Raw genomic sequence first — 18841 nt, 5'->3', positions numbered from 1 at the left:
ACTTAATCACGAGCCAGACTGCTCATGTGTTAATAGTGTGGCTCAATGCAAAATTTTTTCTTCATTGATATTTCGTAAAACAGTCGCGTTGTTCTGTATCCATCACGGATAAAGTAATAGGAGTCTCTCATTCTTTCTCGACGCACCTCTGTGGGTCGCTCTGAGTGCCCTACAGGGGAAATTGGTGAACGTTCCTTCAGAGTCTGACACAATAACAATTTACGTTGTGTTGCAGGTGCGCACTGGTTACCTCCTGCACATAAAATTCCTGAGTCCCGAGGCTGAGCGCTTCTTCATGGGTGTCGTGCGTGAGACGGTGGACTACCGCAAGAAGAACAGCGTGAAGAGGAACGACTTCGTCAACCTGCTGCTGCAGCTGCAGGAGAAGGGTCACGTCGACCCCGACCACGACAGTCCGGACAAGGGCAAGAAAGTTGCTCACTCCCCGGACATCGACTTCCGTAAGTACGCACAAGTCATCAACAAGTCGCACTGCCTCCAGGAGGGTGATTTTTTTTTGTTACGAAAATGGTTAATTGAAATACTCTGCTTTAAATTCTTGAGTTATCAGGGATTATGGCCGTCTACAGGTTGCACATAATTCAGGCTGCAGTTGCAAAAGTCGATTACAAGAGAGGGAACTAGTAGTTGGGGATTCTGTAAGACAGACTACAAGCTCATACTCATTCTTATTGACTCTACACCAGGGCTTTACAACATACGTGCTCGCGGAGCAAGCTGTGAGCAGCAAGGCGCGAGCACGGAGCAGCGCGAGCACGCTACCACCACTACCGGACCAGAGCGGAGAGTGGGGAGAGTCACGTGGGGCACACAACAGCTTCCGCCAGTCAATGTAAATCCGCGGCCACCTGCAGGGATATCACTCACGAATTATTACTGCGACAAATGAAACAAATAAAGGAGAATGTACACGTGCCACATAATTTTATTAGCTTAGTGTATGCCTCTACATTCGCATTAATTTGTGAACTGTTACACAATAAAAGGTGTCACTGAAGTGTGGTATTCTCGGTTATCTTGTACTTTTTGCCCTTTACAATTGCGTCTATGTTCGGAGTAATTGTTCTTGTGCATTTTAGGCGCAGCGTGCAGTTTAAATTTCGATCAGACAACGCGTTTCTCAGGCGCGTCTTGTTACATTTCATTGCAGAGAACAGTTGTTCACAAACATACGTGGAACCGAACATTGATATTATTGTAGCCGCCAATTTGTGCAAACGAGGAAATCTATCCTGAGGGAAGTGTCTGTAGAATTCCAAAATGTTTTTCTCGTTCTGAAATTTGTCTCTGTATTCTCTGTCACACTGCAGGTCAATAATTTCTTGCTGCAGCTCAGGACGAATCTCTTAAATATTCGCTGAATATGGAGAGAACAGATCAAAATCACTGTCTAGTGCTGTCAGATCTTGAAAGCGCTGATCAACTAAACTATGTGAATAACGTTCACAGTCTTTGTGAACATCTTGCATGGATGATAATTTAGGAAAATGAGCTAGGTTTCCTGTTTCCAGCTGACTCACCCAAAGTGTCAATTTCATTTTAAAATCTCGTATTCGATCTATGAAATGAGTAATTAGCAGATCTTTACCTTGTAGTAAAATGTTCAAAGCATTCAGATGGCTAGTTAAATCTGCTAAGAACGCGAGATCACATTCAAACGTGCGCGTGCATTTCCCCTCCCTCCCCTCCCTCCCTACTCCGCGACCTTGCTCCTGCTCGCGAGCACGTGCGTGAGCAGACGCGAGTACTCGCGCTCAAAACCGGCCAGTTGTTAAGCCCTGCTCTACACCACAGACTTTACTATGTAACATAAATCTGAACACGATACCCTAAACTGTTCCAATCAAGAACAACTGCCAAGATGAGAAACATAGAAGTATATATCCTCGGTGTAACAACGCAGCTTAAATCACTTAATAAAAGCAAGGCCTCCGGTCCAGATTGTATACCAGTCAGGTTCCTCTCAGAGTATGCTGAGAAAATTGCTCCATATTTAGCACTTATATACAACCACTCGCTTACAGAAAGATACGTACCTAAAGACTGGAAAATTACTCAAGTCACATCAATACCCAAAAAGGGAAGTAGGTGTGATCCGCTGAATTACAGGCCTATATCACTAACTTCGATTTGCAGTAGGGTTTTAGAACATATACTGTATTCGAACGTTATGAAGTACCTCGAAGAAAACGATTTATTGACATATAGTCAGCACGGATTCAGAAAATATTGTTCCTGTGAAAAACAACTAGCTCTTTATACTCATGAAGTAATAAGTGCTATCGACAGGGGATGTCAAATTGATTTCATATTTTTAGATTTCCAGAAGGCTTTCGACACCGTTCCTCACAAGCGTCTTCTAATCAAACTGCCTGCCTACGGAATATCGCCTCAATCGTGCGACTGCATTCGTGATTTCCTGTGAGAAAGGTCAAAGTTCGTAGTAATAGACGGAAAGTCATCGAGTAAAACAGAAGTAACATCCGGCGTTCCCCAAGGAAGTGTATAGGCCCTCTATTGTTCCTGATCTATACTAACGACACAGGAGACAATCAGAGTAGCCGTCTTAGATTGTTTGCAGATGATGCTGTCATTTACCGTCTTGTAAAGTCATCATATGGGCAAAACGACTTGCAAAATGATTTAAATAAGATATCTGTATGGTGCGAAAACAGGCAATTGAGCCTGAATAAAGAAAAGTGTGAAGTTATTCACATGAGTACTAAAAGAAATCAGCTAGATTTAGATTACACGGTAATTCAAACAAATCTAAAGGCTGTAAATTCAGCTAAATACTTAGGGATTACAATTACAAATAACCTAAATTGGAACGATCACATAGATAATATTGTGGGTAGAGCAAGCCAAAGACTGCGTTTGATTGGCAGAACACTTAGAATGTGCAAAAGGTCTACCAAAGAGACTGCTTACACCACGCTTGTCCGCCTTATTCTGAAGTACTGCTGTGCGGTGTGGGATCCGCATCAGGTGGAACTGACGGATGACATCGAAAAAGTAAAAAGAAGGGCAGCTCGTTTTGTATTATCGCGAAATAGGGGAGATAGTGTCACAGACATGATACGTGAATTCGAGTGACAATCATTAAAACAAAGGCGTTTTTCGTTGCGACGGAACTTCTCATGAAATTTCAATCACCAGTTTTCTCCTCCGATTGCGAAAACATCCTGTTGGCACACACCTACATAGGGAGAAATGATTATCACTATAAAATAAGAGAAATCAGGGGTCGCACGGAAAAATTGAAGTGCTCGTTTTCCCGCGTACCGTTCGAGAGTGGAACGGTAGAGAGACAGCTTGAATGTGGTTAACTGAGCCCTCTGCCAGGCACTTTATTGTGAATAGCAGAGTAATCACGTAGATGTAGATGTAGAAAAAGGGTCTCAACAGCCGAACTGATAGTGTAGTATAATTAAAAATTCCTTTATTTGTACTGTGACATGTGTGTTCATGATTCTGAGTCAACGGGAAGCACCCGACGGATGTTGATGAAGGAGTTTTCAGATATCAAAATATGTGGCACAAATGGCCATATTTTTTGATTGAAGCTACATAGCAGCTTAAAATTGATACACCTCAAAGGGACGATGGAACGTAATAAATCTGACCTTGATACGTCTACCCGATCCTGAAAAAACGATTTCTTAACAGACAGACAGGCAGATGGGCTACAAAGTGACCCTTTAAGAGTTCTGTGTTTACAGAGTGAGGCACGGAGGTCTAAAAAAGGAAATCTGTTCATGTAGACTACAAATTGTTTTCAAAAGCTTTACCTGAAAGTGTTCGTATGGATCTCGAAAGTGGGTGGTAAAAAGAACACAGAAGAAAGTAATGGAAGGTTTTTAAATTCATTGTTACAGAAAAAAATTGATATTATTTGTGTGGATCGGATAGTCAGTGAAGAAGCACTGATTCGAATCGATGAGGAGAGAGATTTATGGCAGAGCTTCACAAAAAGATCTGTGAGGATGGTGGGATAAGTCTATGGCATCAGGGGACAGTTATTTTTGTAACTGTGGGAAGAGCAAAGGATAAAAATCAGATCAAGACTGCAATACAGAAAGCAGTTTCAAATGGAGGTAATGTGCAGTATTATTTACAGAAGAACGGAAGAAGTGGTAAAAGCTGACCCTGAGGAGAATCAGTTTGAATTCCATAAAAATGTAGGCAATACTGACCCTATGACATGTCTCAGAAGAAAGTTAAAATAAAGGCAAACCTACGTTCATAGCAATCGTAGACTTAGAGAGAGCTTCTGACAATATTTACTGGAATACACTCTTTGAAATTCTGACGGTAGCTGCGGTAAATAAAGGGAATGAATGGTTACTTACAATTTGTACAGAAACAAAACGGCAGTTATAAAATTCGAGGGTGATGAAAGGGAAGTATTGGTAGAGAAGGGAGTGAGACAGGATTGTAGCCTAGCCCCGACGTTATTCAGTCTGTACATTTAGCAAGCAGTAAAGCAAACCAAAGAAAATTTGGACAAGGAACTATAGTTCAGAGAGAAGAAATAAAGTAATTATAAGAGACAGAAAAGGACATGGAAGAGCAGCTGAACGGAATGGACGTGTCAGGAAAGGAGGATATAAGATCGACATCAACAAAAGCAGAACAAGGGTACTGGAATGTAATTGAACTAAATCATGCGACACGGAGAGAATTAAGTTAGGAAATGGGACTCTGAGAGTAGTAGATGAATTTTGCAGTCTGGGCGGTAATGTAGCTGATGGTGCCCGAAGTACAGAGGATATAAAATGTGGACCGACAATGGCCACAAAAGCGTTTCTGAAGAAGACATTTTTTTAAGTGCTAGCAAGTGTTATCTGAAGTTATCTGTACAGATTGTGGCCTCACAGGGGAGAAAAACGGGGGCGACAGGCAGATCAGACAAGAAGAGAACAGAAGCGTTTGAAATGTGCTGCTAACGAATAATGCTGAATGTTTGATCGGTGGGGCATGTAACTAATTGAGGAAGTACTGAGTAGAATTGAGAAGAAAAGAAATTTCTGGCACAGCAGGACTAGAGGGATCAGCTGACATCACTCATTCTAAGACATTAATGGATTACCAATTTAGTGCTGGAGGGTAGTATGGGGGGACGAGGGGCACGGGAGCGAGGGAGTAGAAATCGTAGAGGGACGCCAAGAGATGAATACAGTTAGCAGAATCAAATGGATGTTAGTTGCAGTACCTACTCGGAGACGAAGAGGCTTGCACAGGACAGAGTAGCATGGAGAGCGGCATCAGAGCAGGCCTCGAACTGAAGACCACAAGAACAACAACTTATGCAGAGTTGACAGAAAATCACAAAGTTGTCTAGAGTGTAGAGCCCCATCAAGCCGGTCATTGCGTTGAAGAATACAAGAAAAAAATTTATTTTGATGGGGCCCTCAAGTTCGACGGTCTCTTTGGATGATTCGTGAGGGGTAGCTCATGTCCCGATACACAATTTATTCTCTCCCCTCTTTCCCTTAATACCCTCAACAAACAGGGCATCATTCTACAAAGCCTTCACCAATCATCTAGACTAAAAATTTAAACGTAGCATTGAATAATGACGGGAACGACTGGGAGGCAACGTGAGCGAATGAAGAACGGTTTCACGAATCGCTGATTTAACACTTCACTCGGAAGTTCTTACTTAATAACAATATCAGTTTTTATGTCGACTGTCATACTGAGAAATGGTTCTCATACGCGGGGGAAAGTTGGGCTCGGGCCCCTCCCCCCTCCCTCCTTACCCTCAGGGCAAGGAAAAGATAATTTTCTTTCAAAAATATTTTAAAAAGTCGGTATTACGTCGGTTTTAACAATGTCGGAAATGGAAATTTTTGTGACTACTTATTTGCTGTTTGTTTCGGGAATAATGAAAATACTTCACACGTCGAGGTCTAGGTCACCCCCTCCCTACAAAATATAGTATGCCCGCCCTTGAAACTGTCTTGCACTAAGGAGTGTAAATTTTTAATAATCATACTAGAACGCTAACAGGGATTTGTTAATGGTCTCATCCGTTGTTTAGACGTAGAGCATTTGGCCTTAACTGATTGTTCCGTTGGTTCTTACTAGAATATTACAACCAATTTTAATAAAAACATACAGCAGTGGTGTAATATTCTACAGTTTTTATAATGTTAAAATCCGTTTTGTGGTTGTTACGCTATCGTCAGGTATAACGATATATATCTATAACTATGTACGTGAAGATAATGTAATAGCCGAAAACCGGTTTGTAAAACAATAAATAATGTAAACTGCTACTCCAGTGCTGTGTGCTTTATTGTATGGAACAATTCCATATTCTAGACTGAAATGCAAACAAAGAAATTACATTTTGTTCCCCAAATACAAGGTTATTACAAATGATTGAAGCGATTTCGCACCTCTACAATAACTTTATTATTTGAGATATTTTCACAATGCTTTGCACACACATACAAAAACTCAAAAAGTTTTTTAGGCATTCACAAATGTTCGATATGTGCCCCTTTAGTGATTCGGCAGACATCAAGCCGATAATCAAGTTCCTCCCACACTCGGCGCAGCATGTCCCCATCAATGAGTTCGAAAGCATCGTTGATTTGAGCTCGCAGTTCTGGCACGTTTCTTGGTAGAACAGGTTTAAACACTGAATGTTTCACATAACCCCACAGAAAGAAATCGCATGGGGTTAAGTCGGGAGAGCGTGGAGGCCATGACATGAATTGCTGATCATGATCTCCACCACGACCGATCCATCGGTTTTCCAATCTCCTGTTCAAGAAATGCCGAACATCATGATGGAAGTGCCGTGGAGCACCATCCTGTTGAAAGATGAAGTCGGCGCTGTCGGTCTCCAGTTGTGGCATGAGCCAATTTTCCAGCATGTCCAGATACACGTGTCCTGTAACGTTTTTTTCGCAGAAGAAAAAGGGGCCGTAAACTTTAAACCGTGAGATTGCACAAAACACGTTAACTTTTGGTGAATTGCGAATTTGCTGCACGAACGCGTGAGGATTCTCTACCGCCCAGATCCGCACATTGTGTCTGTTCACTTCACCATTAAGAAAAAATGTTACTTCATCACTGAAAACAAGTTTCGCACTGAAAGCATCGTCTTCCATGAGCTGTTGCAACCGCGCCGAAAATTCAAAGCGTTTGACTTTGTCATCGGGTGTCAAGGCTTGTAGCAATTGTAAACGGTAAGGCTTCTGCTTTAGCCTTTTCCGTAAGATTTTCCAAACCGTCGGCTGTGGTACGTTTAGCTCCCTGCTTGCTTTATTCGTCGACTTCCGCGGGCTACGCGTGAAACTTGCCCGCACGCGTTCAACCGTTTCTTCGCTCACTGCAGGCCGACCCGTTGATTTCCCCTTACAGAGGCATCCAGAAGCTTTAAACTGCGCATACCATCGCCGAATGGAGTTAGCACTTGGTGGATCTTTGTTGAACTTCGTCCTGAAGTGTCGTTGCACTGTTATGACTGACTGATGTGAGTGCCTTTCAAGCACGACATACGCTTTCTCGGCTCCTGTCACCATTTTGTCTCACTGCGCTCTCGAGCGCTCTGGCGGCAGAAACCTGAAGTGCGGCTTCAGCCGAACAAAACTTTATGAGTTTTTCTACGTATCTGTAGTGTGTCGTGACCATATGTCAGTGAATGGAGCTACAGTGAATGTATGAAATTGCTTCAATCATTTGTAATAGCCCTGTATTTATTTATTTCCAATTGACTTTCGCCTTTTTAGGGCGAAATCAAGTGTCACGTGACTATAATCTGAGAACGTAGCGATATTGGTTTGTTGTGCTTTTGGTTTCGGAGACTGGTTTGACACAACTCTCCATGCTACTCTATCCTGCGGAAGCCTCTTCGTCTCCGAGTAACTACTGCACCTTACAGCCTGTTGAACGTATATAACCACTCCGTCTACAGGCCACAAGTGGCTAATTGGGTCCATCCGACCGCCGTGTCATCCTCAGCGGAGGATGCAGATAGAAGGGGCGTGGGGTCAACACACCGCTCTCCCGGTTGTAATAACGGTATTCTTGACCGAAGCCGCTACTATTCGGTCGAGTAGCTTCTCAATTGGCATCACGAGACTGAGTGCACCCCTAAAAATGGCAACAGTGCATAGCGGCCAGGATGGTCACCCATCCAAGAGCCGGCCACGCCCGACAGTGCTTAACTTCGGTGATCTCACAGGTACCGGTGTATCCACTGCGGCAAGGTCGTTGCCCGCCTGTTGAACAAGCTTACCGTGTTATCCCTCTACAATTCTTAAACCCCGCTCTCAAAATTAATTAGCCCTTGAAGCCTTAGAATGCGAACTGTCAACTGATCAGTCCTGTAAGTCAAGTTGTGCCATTACAATACTTTATCAGTGTTATTAAGGTTCAAAAATTATATCCTTTCAAAATAAAAGTATTAAAAATCTACACAGAAAGTACTGTCACGACATTAGACAGGGAACGTCCAATCAGGTGTCCAGCACTCGTATTACCAGCCAACTTCGTTACTAAACTTTGTGGGTATTTCTTATACTAATGTGACACAAATGTACAGGGAAATAGTGGAGTGAGTACCAATTGCAATATAAACAGAGGTCACTGTACAAGAGATAAATTTTAATATAACCATTTAAACATTACGTGGGCTACGACTTCTCGTGAAACACACTAGCTCACACGGATTCATTACTGTCGCTTTTCTCTCTTCTGCATTATGATGACACAGAGAACTATGTATTACGTATTATGATGATAGCCGAGGTGCTATAAGAGTATGAAATCACAGCTTGCAGAGAAAATTGTAACAAAACAATGCAGAATAAGTAAAGATTACATTAACGTGCACAGGCTGTTCGAATGAAGTATAATAACAATTCTAGACGTTTCAAATAGGAGAAGAGAAGTACAAGCATAAATTGTGTTATCCGTTACATATGAATGTCACCACAAATTGTAATGACCATAAGGTACCGCAGGCCAACGGAGAATGTAAGAAGTCTAAATTCTAGTGAAGAAAGTCTGGATAATCTAATAAGAGCGACAGTACAACACACATAAACGTGTATGACAATGACCGGTACGGTAAACAACACAAGGTATATACAGGGTGTTACAAAAAGGTATGGCCAAACTTTCAGGAAACATTCCTCACACACAAAGAAAGAAAATATGTTATGTGGATATGTGTCCGGAAACGCTTCCTTTCCATGTTAGAGATAATTTTATTACTTCTCTTCAAATCACATTAATCATGGAATGGAAACACACAGCAACAGAACGTACCAGCGTGACTTCAAACACTTTGTTACAGGAAATCTTCAAAATGTCCTCCGTTAGCGAGGATACATGCATCCACCCTCCGTCGCATGGAATCCCTGATGCGCTGATGTAGCCCTAGAGAATGGCGTATTGTATCACTGCCGTCCACAATACGAGCACGAAGAGTCTCTACATTTGGTACCGGGGTTGCGCAGACAAGAGCTTTCAAATGCCCCCATAAATGAAAGTCAAGAGCGTTGAGGTCAGGAGAGCGTGGAGGCCATGGAATTGGTCCGCCTCTACCAATCCATCGGTCACCGAATCTGTTGTTGAGAAGCGTACGAATACTTCGTCTGAAATGTGCAGGAGCTCCATCGTGCATGAACCACATGTTGTATCGTACTTGTAAAGGCGCATGTTCTAGCAGCACAGGTAGAGTATCCCGTATGAAATCATGATAACGTGCTCCATTGAGCGTAGGTGGAAGAAACTAAAATGAGCTCTGACATGGAAATTAAGCGTTCCCGGACACATGTCCACATAACATCTTTTCTTTATCTGTGTGTGAGGAATATTTCCTGAAAGTTTGGCCGTACATTTTGTAAGTAGGCTGTTTAGGTTTTTTATTGGTAACGCCACCTCTGTATGAAAATCACTGGCTGTGCTGTGTGCAGTCTGTGGCTGCTTTGCATTGTTGTAATACTCACCATTGTAGTGTTAGGCAGCTGGCTGTGAACAGCGCGTAGCGTTGCGCAGTTGGAGGTGAGCCGCCAGCAGTGGTGGATGTGGGGAGAGAGATGGTGGAGTTTTGAAATTTGTCATGAACTGCTATATTTATATATGATGATATCAAGGTAAATACATTGTTTTTTCTCTATTAATATCTTTCATTTGCTAACTATCCCTATCAGTAGTTAGTGCCTTCCATAGTTTGAATCTTTTATTTAGCTGGGAGTAGTGGCGCTTGCTGTATTGCAGTAGTGGGAGAAACGAAGATTATTGTGAGGTAAGTGATTTAGTGATTTGTGAAAGGTATAGTTTAATGTTAGTCAGGGCCATTCTTTCGTAGGGATTTTTTTTTGAAAGTCAGATTGCGTTGCGCTAAAAAAAATATTGTGTGTCAGTCTAAGCACAGTCATGTAAAATTGTTCAAAGGGGACGTTTCATATGTCGACCCTTAGCCTAGGATACCTCACTGGAACCTTCTGATTTTTGTAGTTTGTGTAATTAGTGTAGCTTTTGTTTATTGCCAGCGCGTAATTATAGAGAGAATTTCCATTGTAGTTGTAGTTTTTCATTGTTGTACAGTAAAACAGTTGTGGCATGCATGTAGATTTGCACCAAGTATTTCGCAGCTGCAATTAACTAGATATTATTTTCAGTGTTATGTTAATGTGTCCTCTTATTTTTGCTCTTCAAATTGTGTTTTTCTGTGTTGTCGTGTGAAATACTGTGACAATAATGGCGTGTGAAAAACGTAATACTAGGCTCCAAAGTAAACTGCGAAATGACAGTGAAAACGAAAGCAGTGTGTTAGTGCCACCGAGTATTGAATTAACTGATGTTCAAAGTAATAATTTGGTAATTGTGCATAGGGAAATGGAGCGGGCGGCAAACAATGGCGTAGACAGTGAAACAATTAGTGAGCAGGGAAGCATTATCGATCGGTCGGTCGGCAACAGCTCGCCTCAGGAATCCGAAATAACAGGACACAATTTCGCAAATACTGTAGATTCAGGTTTTGGGTCATCACCGTTTTCCCAAATAAGTCAAAACACATTTTCTGCCTGTCAAAATGTGAATGTTGCCGGTGCAAATGCACTGCCGAAAAGCGTAGAGAAACAGATCCCAGACACTAATACATTATTATTGCAATTAATGCAACAAATGGAACAAAATCAGAGACAAATGGGACAAAACCTTGAAAAATTAGACACAATGGAACAAAATCAGAGACAAACACAACAAAAGCTTGAAAAGTTAGACACAATGGAACAACACCAGAGACAAACACAGCAACAGTTAGACGTAATGGAAAAAAATCTTCAAAAGTTAGACACCACGCTTGAACAAACACGTGAAGATTTAACTACTGAGTTACATAACATCGAATCAAAATGTAAAAAAGTCTGTAATGACGTAAAAACTCAAATTTGTGAGCATTTTCAACCTATTTTTTCGCGGCATGAAAATGCATTACAGAATCACGAAGCAGCCATAAAAGAACTGCAAACTATTGTGCATGAAAATCATGAGACCTTGCAAGCTAAATTTGACTCAGTTGCAGCTACCGATTCGGTTACGCAACTTGCAAAAAGTCAGGAAAACTTAAAGGACACAGTAGATACTCTGAAACTTGGTTCAGAAAAACACACTGAGGCAATAAGTACACTATCGGAGAAAGTAGCCGAACTTTCGGATCAGTTCACTAATTTATCTACGAAGGTAGATGATAATCTGAATGACACAAAACCGGTAGTCTTTAATGACACAGAAGAGTATGAAGAAATTAGAAAATTCAAACAAAATCAAAATCAAATCAATACACAGTACAAAAGAGAAATCCGCGAAGTACAAGATCAGCTGACACAGGTAATACAATAATTACGTATTTCAGAGGACACTCGCGCCCCAATACGGGAAGAGGGACATAGAAATACGGATCAACCACAAAATAATAACACAGGACACTTCGGAAATTATGAAAGAAATTGGCAAGGTGCACCAAATTTTAAGATAGAACCGCCGACACGACGTAACAATGACCGATATGCTACTCGCCGACATGATGATTTTGACTATAAGCTGTTTATTACTACACGTAAATTCAAAACGTTTAAGAATTCTGCCAACGACATTCATCCACAAGCGTGGCTCCATCAATTCTCTCATTGTTTTCCTCCCAACTGGTCATTGGAGCACAGGTTAGAATTTATGTGTGGCTATTTAGAGAATGAACCAGCTGTAAGAATGCGATCGGTCATTCACGATTGCCACAGTGAAGGAGAATTTTACCATGCATTCCTCTCAGCATATTGGTCTCAAGCCACACAAGACCGAGTAATACATAGCATCATAATGATGAAACATTTCGAACAATCTGAATTCTCCAGTCTTGTGAAATATTTTGAAGACATGTTGCACAAGAATCAGTATCTTTCAAACCCATACAGCCCCTCAGAACTCATCCGCATTTGCTTAATCAAATTACCTGAACATTTACGGCATATTATTTTGGCAGGACGTTGCAAAGACGACATTGAAGCATTTCAAGGACTCTTACAAGAATTGGAAATTGACACTGACAATCGCGGAACGCACGAGCACAACAATTACAGATCACATCCGTCGCAATTCCGCGATGAAAGAAATAATAACTGGACGCGACAAGGCTATTCTCACAACACAAATCGTGACCGAAACAGACACCACCCGTATAACAACCGTTGGCAGAGTAGTAATAATTACAGGGAAAGATCACCTCTCCGCGGTAATGACTATCACAGAGACAATCAGAGAAACAGGCAATATGGGAACCAAAACAGTTATTATCAAGGGAGACAGAATACTTTCAGACGCAACAGTGCAGCGCACAGTTATGATTCAGGGAGAAATTCTCCACCACATGACCGACAAGAAAGAAACTACAGGAAGTACCGACATGACGACAGACGATGTGATCGTAACGACAGACCTGAATTTCATCAGAACTGGCGGGATTTAAACAGGGCAGGGCCTTCTCGTCAAAGTGAATTTGTAGAAGTTAGGTCTCCTAATCCCAATAACGGCGCGCGCCAACAAAGAGACAGACAATGACTCGCACAAGCAGGCAGCCGCGTGCGCCCGCTGGCTCCGAGAAAAATAACATAAGACGCTAGCCTTGAGTAAAATTTTAGCATTCTTTACCGATGTATACAACATGATAATCGCTTTGAAGTTGAAACTCTGTGCACTAGGAAGAGTAAAGGCTAAGTTCTAGGGGACTGATGACCATAGATGTTAAGTCCCATAGTGCTAAGAGCCATTTTGAAGTTCGTGGTATAAGGAAGTGATTCGTTTGTGATTGTGGTCTGGGTATGCAGGGCTGGCTGATCGGGATGTGTGCGTGTTAAAAGTGGGGATGTGCTTAGCTCTGCCTAATAAACTGGAACCAAACCAACGGCAAGACCTGGTCAATAGCTTTATTGGGCGATAGGAATGGTAATGATACTGATGACAATGGCACTAAGAAAGAGTTGCTAAAAACGGCTATACGAAATACCTCCACCAAAGAAATCGTAGTATATTTTATAGAATTCGCACCAAGAACAGCTGCAACCGTAAATAATTTAGACGTAGATATCGTCGGTGTAGCGAATCAGCTTAAGGGGCTCCGGAACGCCCTATACTTGCAATGTTAAAATAACGCTTATAAATTACATCTTTCCTCACAAAGTATTTGAGGTAGGAAGTTGAACTTTTTGCAGATTATTTATTGGAACATGGGCTACAACTTAACACAGGTATTTTACAAAATTTTAGTTCAGTTATTAAAGATGATTTTTTTTTCAATTGTAATGAAAATTCACAACATTTTTTTGCAATTTTTTATTTATATATTCAAAAATATACAGTTTTTTGGAAAAAGGCTGTGTTAAATTATGCAGAAGGTACTGTGTAACATTTACTGAAAGTTTGAAACAAATATGTTTGGAAGATCCTTAAAAAACATGTAATTAGTATGAGAAAATAAAAGTTTTGGGAATCGAGCGACAAAGATTGGATTAACGTTTTAGTGCATTCCAGGTCCATAGGATGGATTATCTTCATCCTCTGCAAACTCCTCCTCCAGCTTCCTCTTGTTCCTCCTCCTGTTTACTCTTGCTTGTATTTCTAGACTCTTTACAGCCCTGTCTGCAGCCCGAAGGCGTTCCTTGTCTAAAGCAAGCATCGCTCGTACCATGTTAGAACCTATCTTCATTCCCACATTTCTAAATACCTTGCACCTTACAATGTTGCCTTCATTGAAAGTCGCAACAGCATCATACACACCAAAGTGAAGTGTTTCTATTCCAACAAATACAGTCTTGGGGATTCTCGACCATATAACACTCTTTACACTTTCATTGGGGTTTTGAGTTTTTCCGTGAATACACTTTTTCAACAGTTCAGGTGCTGCTAAGTCTCTGAAAATAGGTTTTATCACCTCCATTATTGCATGAGGCAGACTATGCTTATGAGTGTACACTTCACCAGTTAGCAATCCTTTGTTATATTTACACCAACAGTCTTCTTCTTTGGGACATAAGCTATGTTGGGGATTTTCATCGTCTTTATTGTTTACATTAATAACACATACCTTTGGCTTTCCAACATTTCTCCTTTTCTTAAAAGCCTTCAGAGGATTTCTAATAACTTTACTTTTACTCATTATTATACTTCAACAAAACAGAGACTCAAGAAACAGAATTAATTACGAATATTTTCGAGATAACGACAGAGTAAATAAACATGAAACAATCGACAATCACACCAGCGATATATATTGAACCATCACAGGTTAGCCACAACACATACTTTATCTCACATCACTAAAATGTACCTGATGAACACGGACGTTAATAATAACACCATTTGACAGCAGTTTAACAGCGCCACAGTGGGTCACGCCCATGTAGAACACATTTCAAAAAAAATTTAAAAATAGTTGTAGTCTTCGGAATTGAATAAATTATATATCTATTAAAAGGTAATAGTCTGCAGATTCAGAAAACGCAAAAAAGTAAAAATTGAACTTTTCATGATTTTGAGCCTTTCCGGAGCCCCTTAAATCAGTTGATAAAGGCGAGGCCTCCGGCCCAGAGTATATATCAGTTAAGTTCCTTTCAGAGTATGCCGATACCATAGCTCCAACTTGGCAATCAGACACAATCGCTCGCTGGTCGAAAGATCCGTGCTTGAAGAACGGAAGTTTGCCCAGGTCACAGCAATACTCAAGAAAGGAAACAGGAGTAATCCGGTGAATTACATGTGCGTATCACTAACGTCGATATGCAGGACGATTTTGTTTTTGTGAAACACAGCCAGTTCTTTATTCACACGAACTTATGATAGTCGACAGGGTTGTCAGACTGATTCCTTATATTTATATTTCCAGAAGGCTTTCGACACCGTTCCTCACAACCGACTTGAAAGAAACTGGGTGCGCTCGAAGTGTCGATTCATTTGTGCGGCAGGATACGTGATTTCTGGTCACAGTCGTAAAAAATGACGGAAAGTCATAGACTAAAACAGAAGTAATATTTGGCGTTGCAGAAGGAAGTGTTATAAGCTCTTTGCTGTTCCTGATCCATATAAATTCCCTAAGACACAATCTGAGCAGCTTCCTTCGATTTCTTGCGGCTGTTGCTGTCACTTCCTGTAGATAATGAAAAGTGTGAATTCATCCTGAAACGCCCCCAATTGGTTTGGATATTATTTATCACCGAATATCAGCGTAATAAATGAGCTACACTTTCGGTCTCCTAAAGATTAGGGGCTGACCGGCTATTACTCGTGAGGGAGTTCTTTCGCATCGCAGTTTCTGCTGCTGAATAATGCATTAACACAGTCAACAAGCGTGTATTGTAATAATAATTACTACGGTGTTCTGCTGTAAATTACGTGCTATATTCTTGATTTTACGGAAATGTGAGGCAGTTAATTCCTTGCCTAGCGTCCGTCCCCATTAGCTGAGTGGTCCGTGCGGCGGAATACCACGCCAAGGGGCCAGGGTTCGATTCCTGGCTGGGGCAGGAAATTTTCCCCGCTCAGGGATCGGGTGATGTGATATCATCATTTCATCCACATCTCCGACGTGCCAGTCGCCCAATGTGGCGTCGAATGCAATAAGTACTTGCCCTCGGCGGACGAACCTCCTCGAATGCAGGACTCCCGGCCCACAATGCCGTACGCTCATTTAAATTTTCTTGCCTAACGATTTAATAATGGTTACCATAATCATAGATCACTCTTTGCTATCTTTACAGGCTATAGCATTAATTAGCATAAAATCCGGTAAGTTTGGAAATTTGTGGCACGATCCTATGGGACGAAACTGCTGAGGTCATCGGTCCCTAAGCTTATGCACTACTTAGTCTAACTTAAACTAACTTACGATATGCATAACACACACATCCATAGTCGAGGGAGGGCTCGAACCTCCGATGGGTGAGGGTGGCGGGAGGCGCGCGAACAGCGTCAAGGCGCCTGAGACCTTTCGGCTACCCCGCGCGGCCATTAGCATAAAGACATCACAGCATTCGCTGCAGTCCAGTTGTAGGTGGCCGGCGCGGTTGCCGCGAAACACGTAATCACGGTGCGATGTAGATACTTAATAAAACACTCCAGAATAAACTCTTTTGTCACGATTGGTAAATTACTGAAGGACAACCAGCGGCGTCGAAGACACGATCAAGCGATAATACGTATGACGGACGGCCTTCCGCCATCACACCACATAACTCATCCTGCTCGCGTAGAGCTTTATTAGCGACTTCTGCCACTGTACACTGTACATTGTCTGCACTTCTCCCACTAACAATTGCTGTATCACTCTGGCGCTCTTGGCACCAGACTGTCAATATCTAGCCTATGTTGATCTGTGTGAGGGAAAACCACATTTCTGTAGGTGGTTGTGGATTCCTTACAATCCATATGACTACCAAAACGAATCCGCAGAATTACGGTTGCCCGCCAAATCACACAAATCAGAAGGTTGTGAATTCGACTAAGTGCTTATGGATTACGATTACGAGTAACTTAAATGGGAACAGTCATGCAGGTCAGCCAAAGACTGCAATTTATTGGCAGAATATCTACAAAATGAAACAGGTTTACTAAACAGACAGCCTACAGAATGCTTGTCCATGTGCACCTGTAACACTGCTGGTCGGTTTGGGATCCGCTTCAGATAGGATTGACGGGGATAGCTCGTTTTGCATCAACGCGATATAGGGGAGAGAATGTTATGGATATGATATTCGAATTGGGGTAGCAGTCATTAAAAGAAAGGAGTTTCTAATGAAACCTTCTAATGAAATTTCAATCACTGAAGTTCTTCTCCGATTGTGAAAATATTTTGTAGGCCCTCACCTACACAGGGTGTTTCAAGACAGGGTGAAAACATTTAACAGGTCATAGAGGATGCTCAACAGAAGAATTTGAGGTAGGGAACTTGGGGTCGGAGAAGAAAATAATAGGAATAGTATCAGATTACTGTGTGTTTTTTATTTACAATAGTTACAGTTAACTACAAATACCATCGTTGACACAATGAACGTACGATTTGCACTGTATCTTACCAAATGTGCTGAAACTAACGGCCGTCACCTCAATGCAAGCATGACATCAGGGAACAAGATTCACCTCAATGCCAACATGACATCGGCGAACAAGATTTTGGCTCACCCTGTCAAAAAACCCTCGTTTGTTTCGAATTGCATTACAGGCAGGTACAATTATAGCAATTAATTCCATCTCAATATCTATTGGAGTCTCATACACATTAGATATCCCCGTAGGAAATAATCAAGGGCCACTAATTCCATCTCCATAACTATTGGAGTCTCATACACTTTATAAACCCCCGTAGTAAATAATCAAGGGCCACTAATTCCATCTCCATAACTATTGGAGTCACATACACTTTATAAACCCCCGTAGTAAATAATCAAGGGCCACTAATTCCATCTCCATAACTATTGGAGTCTCATACACTTCAGATATCCCCGTAGTAAATAAACAAGGGCCACTAATTCCATCTCCATAACTATTGGAGTCTCATACACATTAGATATCCCCGTAGGGAATAATCAAGGGCCACTAATTCCATCTCCATAACTATTGGAGTCTCATACGCTTTATAAACCCCCGTAGTAAATAATCAAGGGCCACTAATTCCATCTCCATAACTATTGGAGTCTCATACACTTCAGATATCCCCGTTGTAAATAAACAAGGGCCACTAATTCCGTCTACATAACTATTGGAGTCTCATACACTGTAGATATCCCCGTAGGAAATAATCAAGGGCCACTAATTCCATCTCCATAACTATTGGAGTCTCATATACTTTATAAACCCCCGTAGTAAATAATCAAGAGCCACTAATTCCATCTCCATAACTATTGGAGTCTCATACACTTCAGATATCCCCGTAGTAAATAATCAAGGGCCACTAATTCCATCTCAATATCTATTGGAGTCTCATACACATTAGATATCCCCGTAGGAAATAATCAAGGGCCACTAATTCCATCTCCATAACTATTGGAGTCTCATACACTTTAGATATCCCCGTAGTAAATAATCAAGGGCCACTAATTCCATCTCCATAACTATTGGAGTCTCATACACTTTAGATATCCCCGTAGTAAATAATCAAGGGCCACTAATTCCATCTCCATAACTATTGGAGTCTCATACACTTCAGATATCCCCGTAGTAAATAATCAAGGGCCACTAATTCCATCTCCATAACTATTGGAGTCTCATACACATTAGATATCCCCGTAGGAAATAATCAAGGGCCACT

The 18841-nt window shown here is 41.5% G+C and overlaps 1 protein-coding gene across 2 annotated transcripts in view; it reads left to right on the top strand.

Moving 5' to 3' along the window:
- Positions 1 to 18841, top strand: part of LOC126198675 (probable cytochrome P450 6a13) — an 82152-nt gene that overhangs the window by 38844 nt on the left and 24467 nt on the right. For both annotated transcript variants that reach the window (XM_049935167.1, XM_049935168.1), the window contains exon 4: positions 236 to 461. In XM_049935167.1, the coding sequence (XP_049791124.1) occupies positions 236 to 461 (226 nt within the window). The remainder of the gene's footprint in view (positions 1 to 235; positions 462 to 18841) is intronic.

The sequence above is a fragment of the Schistocerca nitens genome, chromosome 8 (assembly GCF_023898315.1).
Source record: "Schistocerca nitens isolate TAMUIC-IGC-003100 chromosome 8, iqSchNite1.1, whole genome shotgun sequence".
NCBI classification, from domain to species: domain Eukaryota; kingdom Metazoa; phylum Arthropoda; class Insecta; order Orthoptera; family Acrididae; genus Schistocerca; species Schistocerca nitens.
Note: the sequence above shows the minus strand (reverse complement) of the source record. Positions and strands in the feature narration are given on the sequence as shown.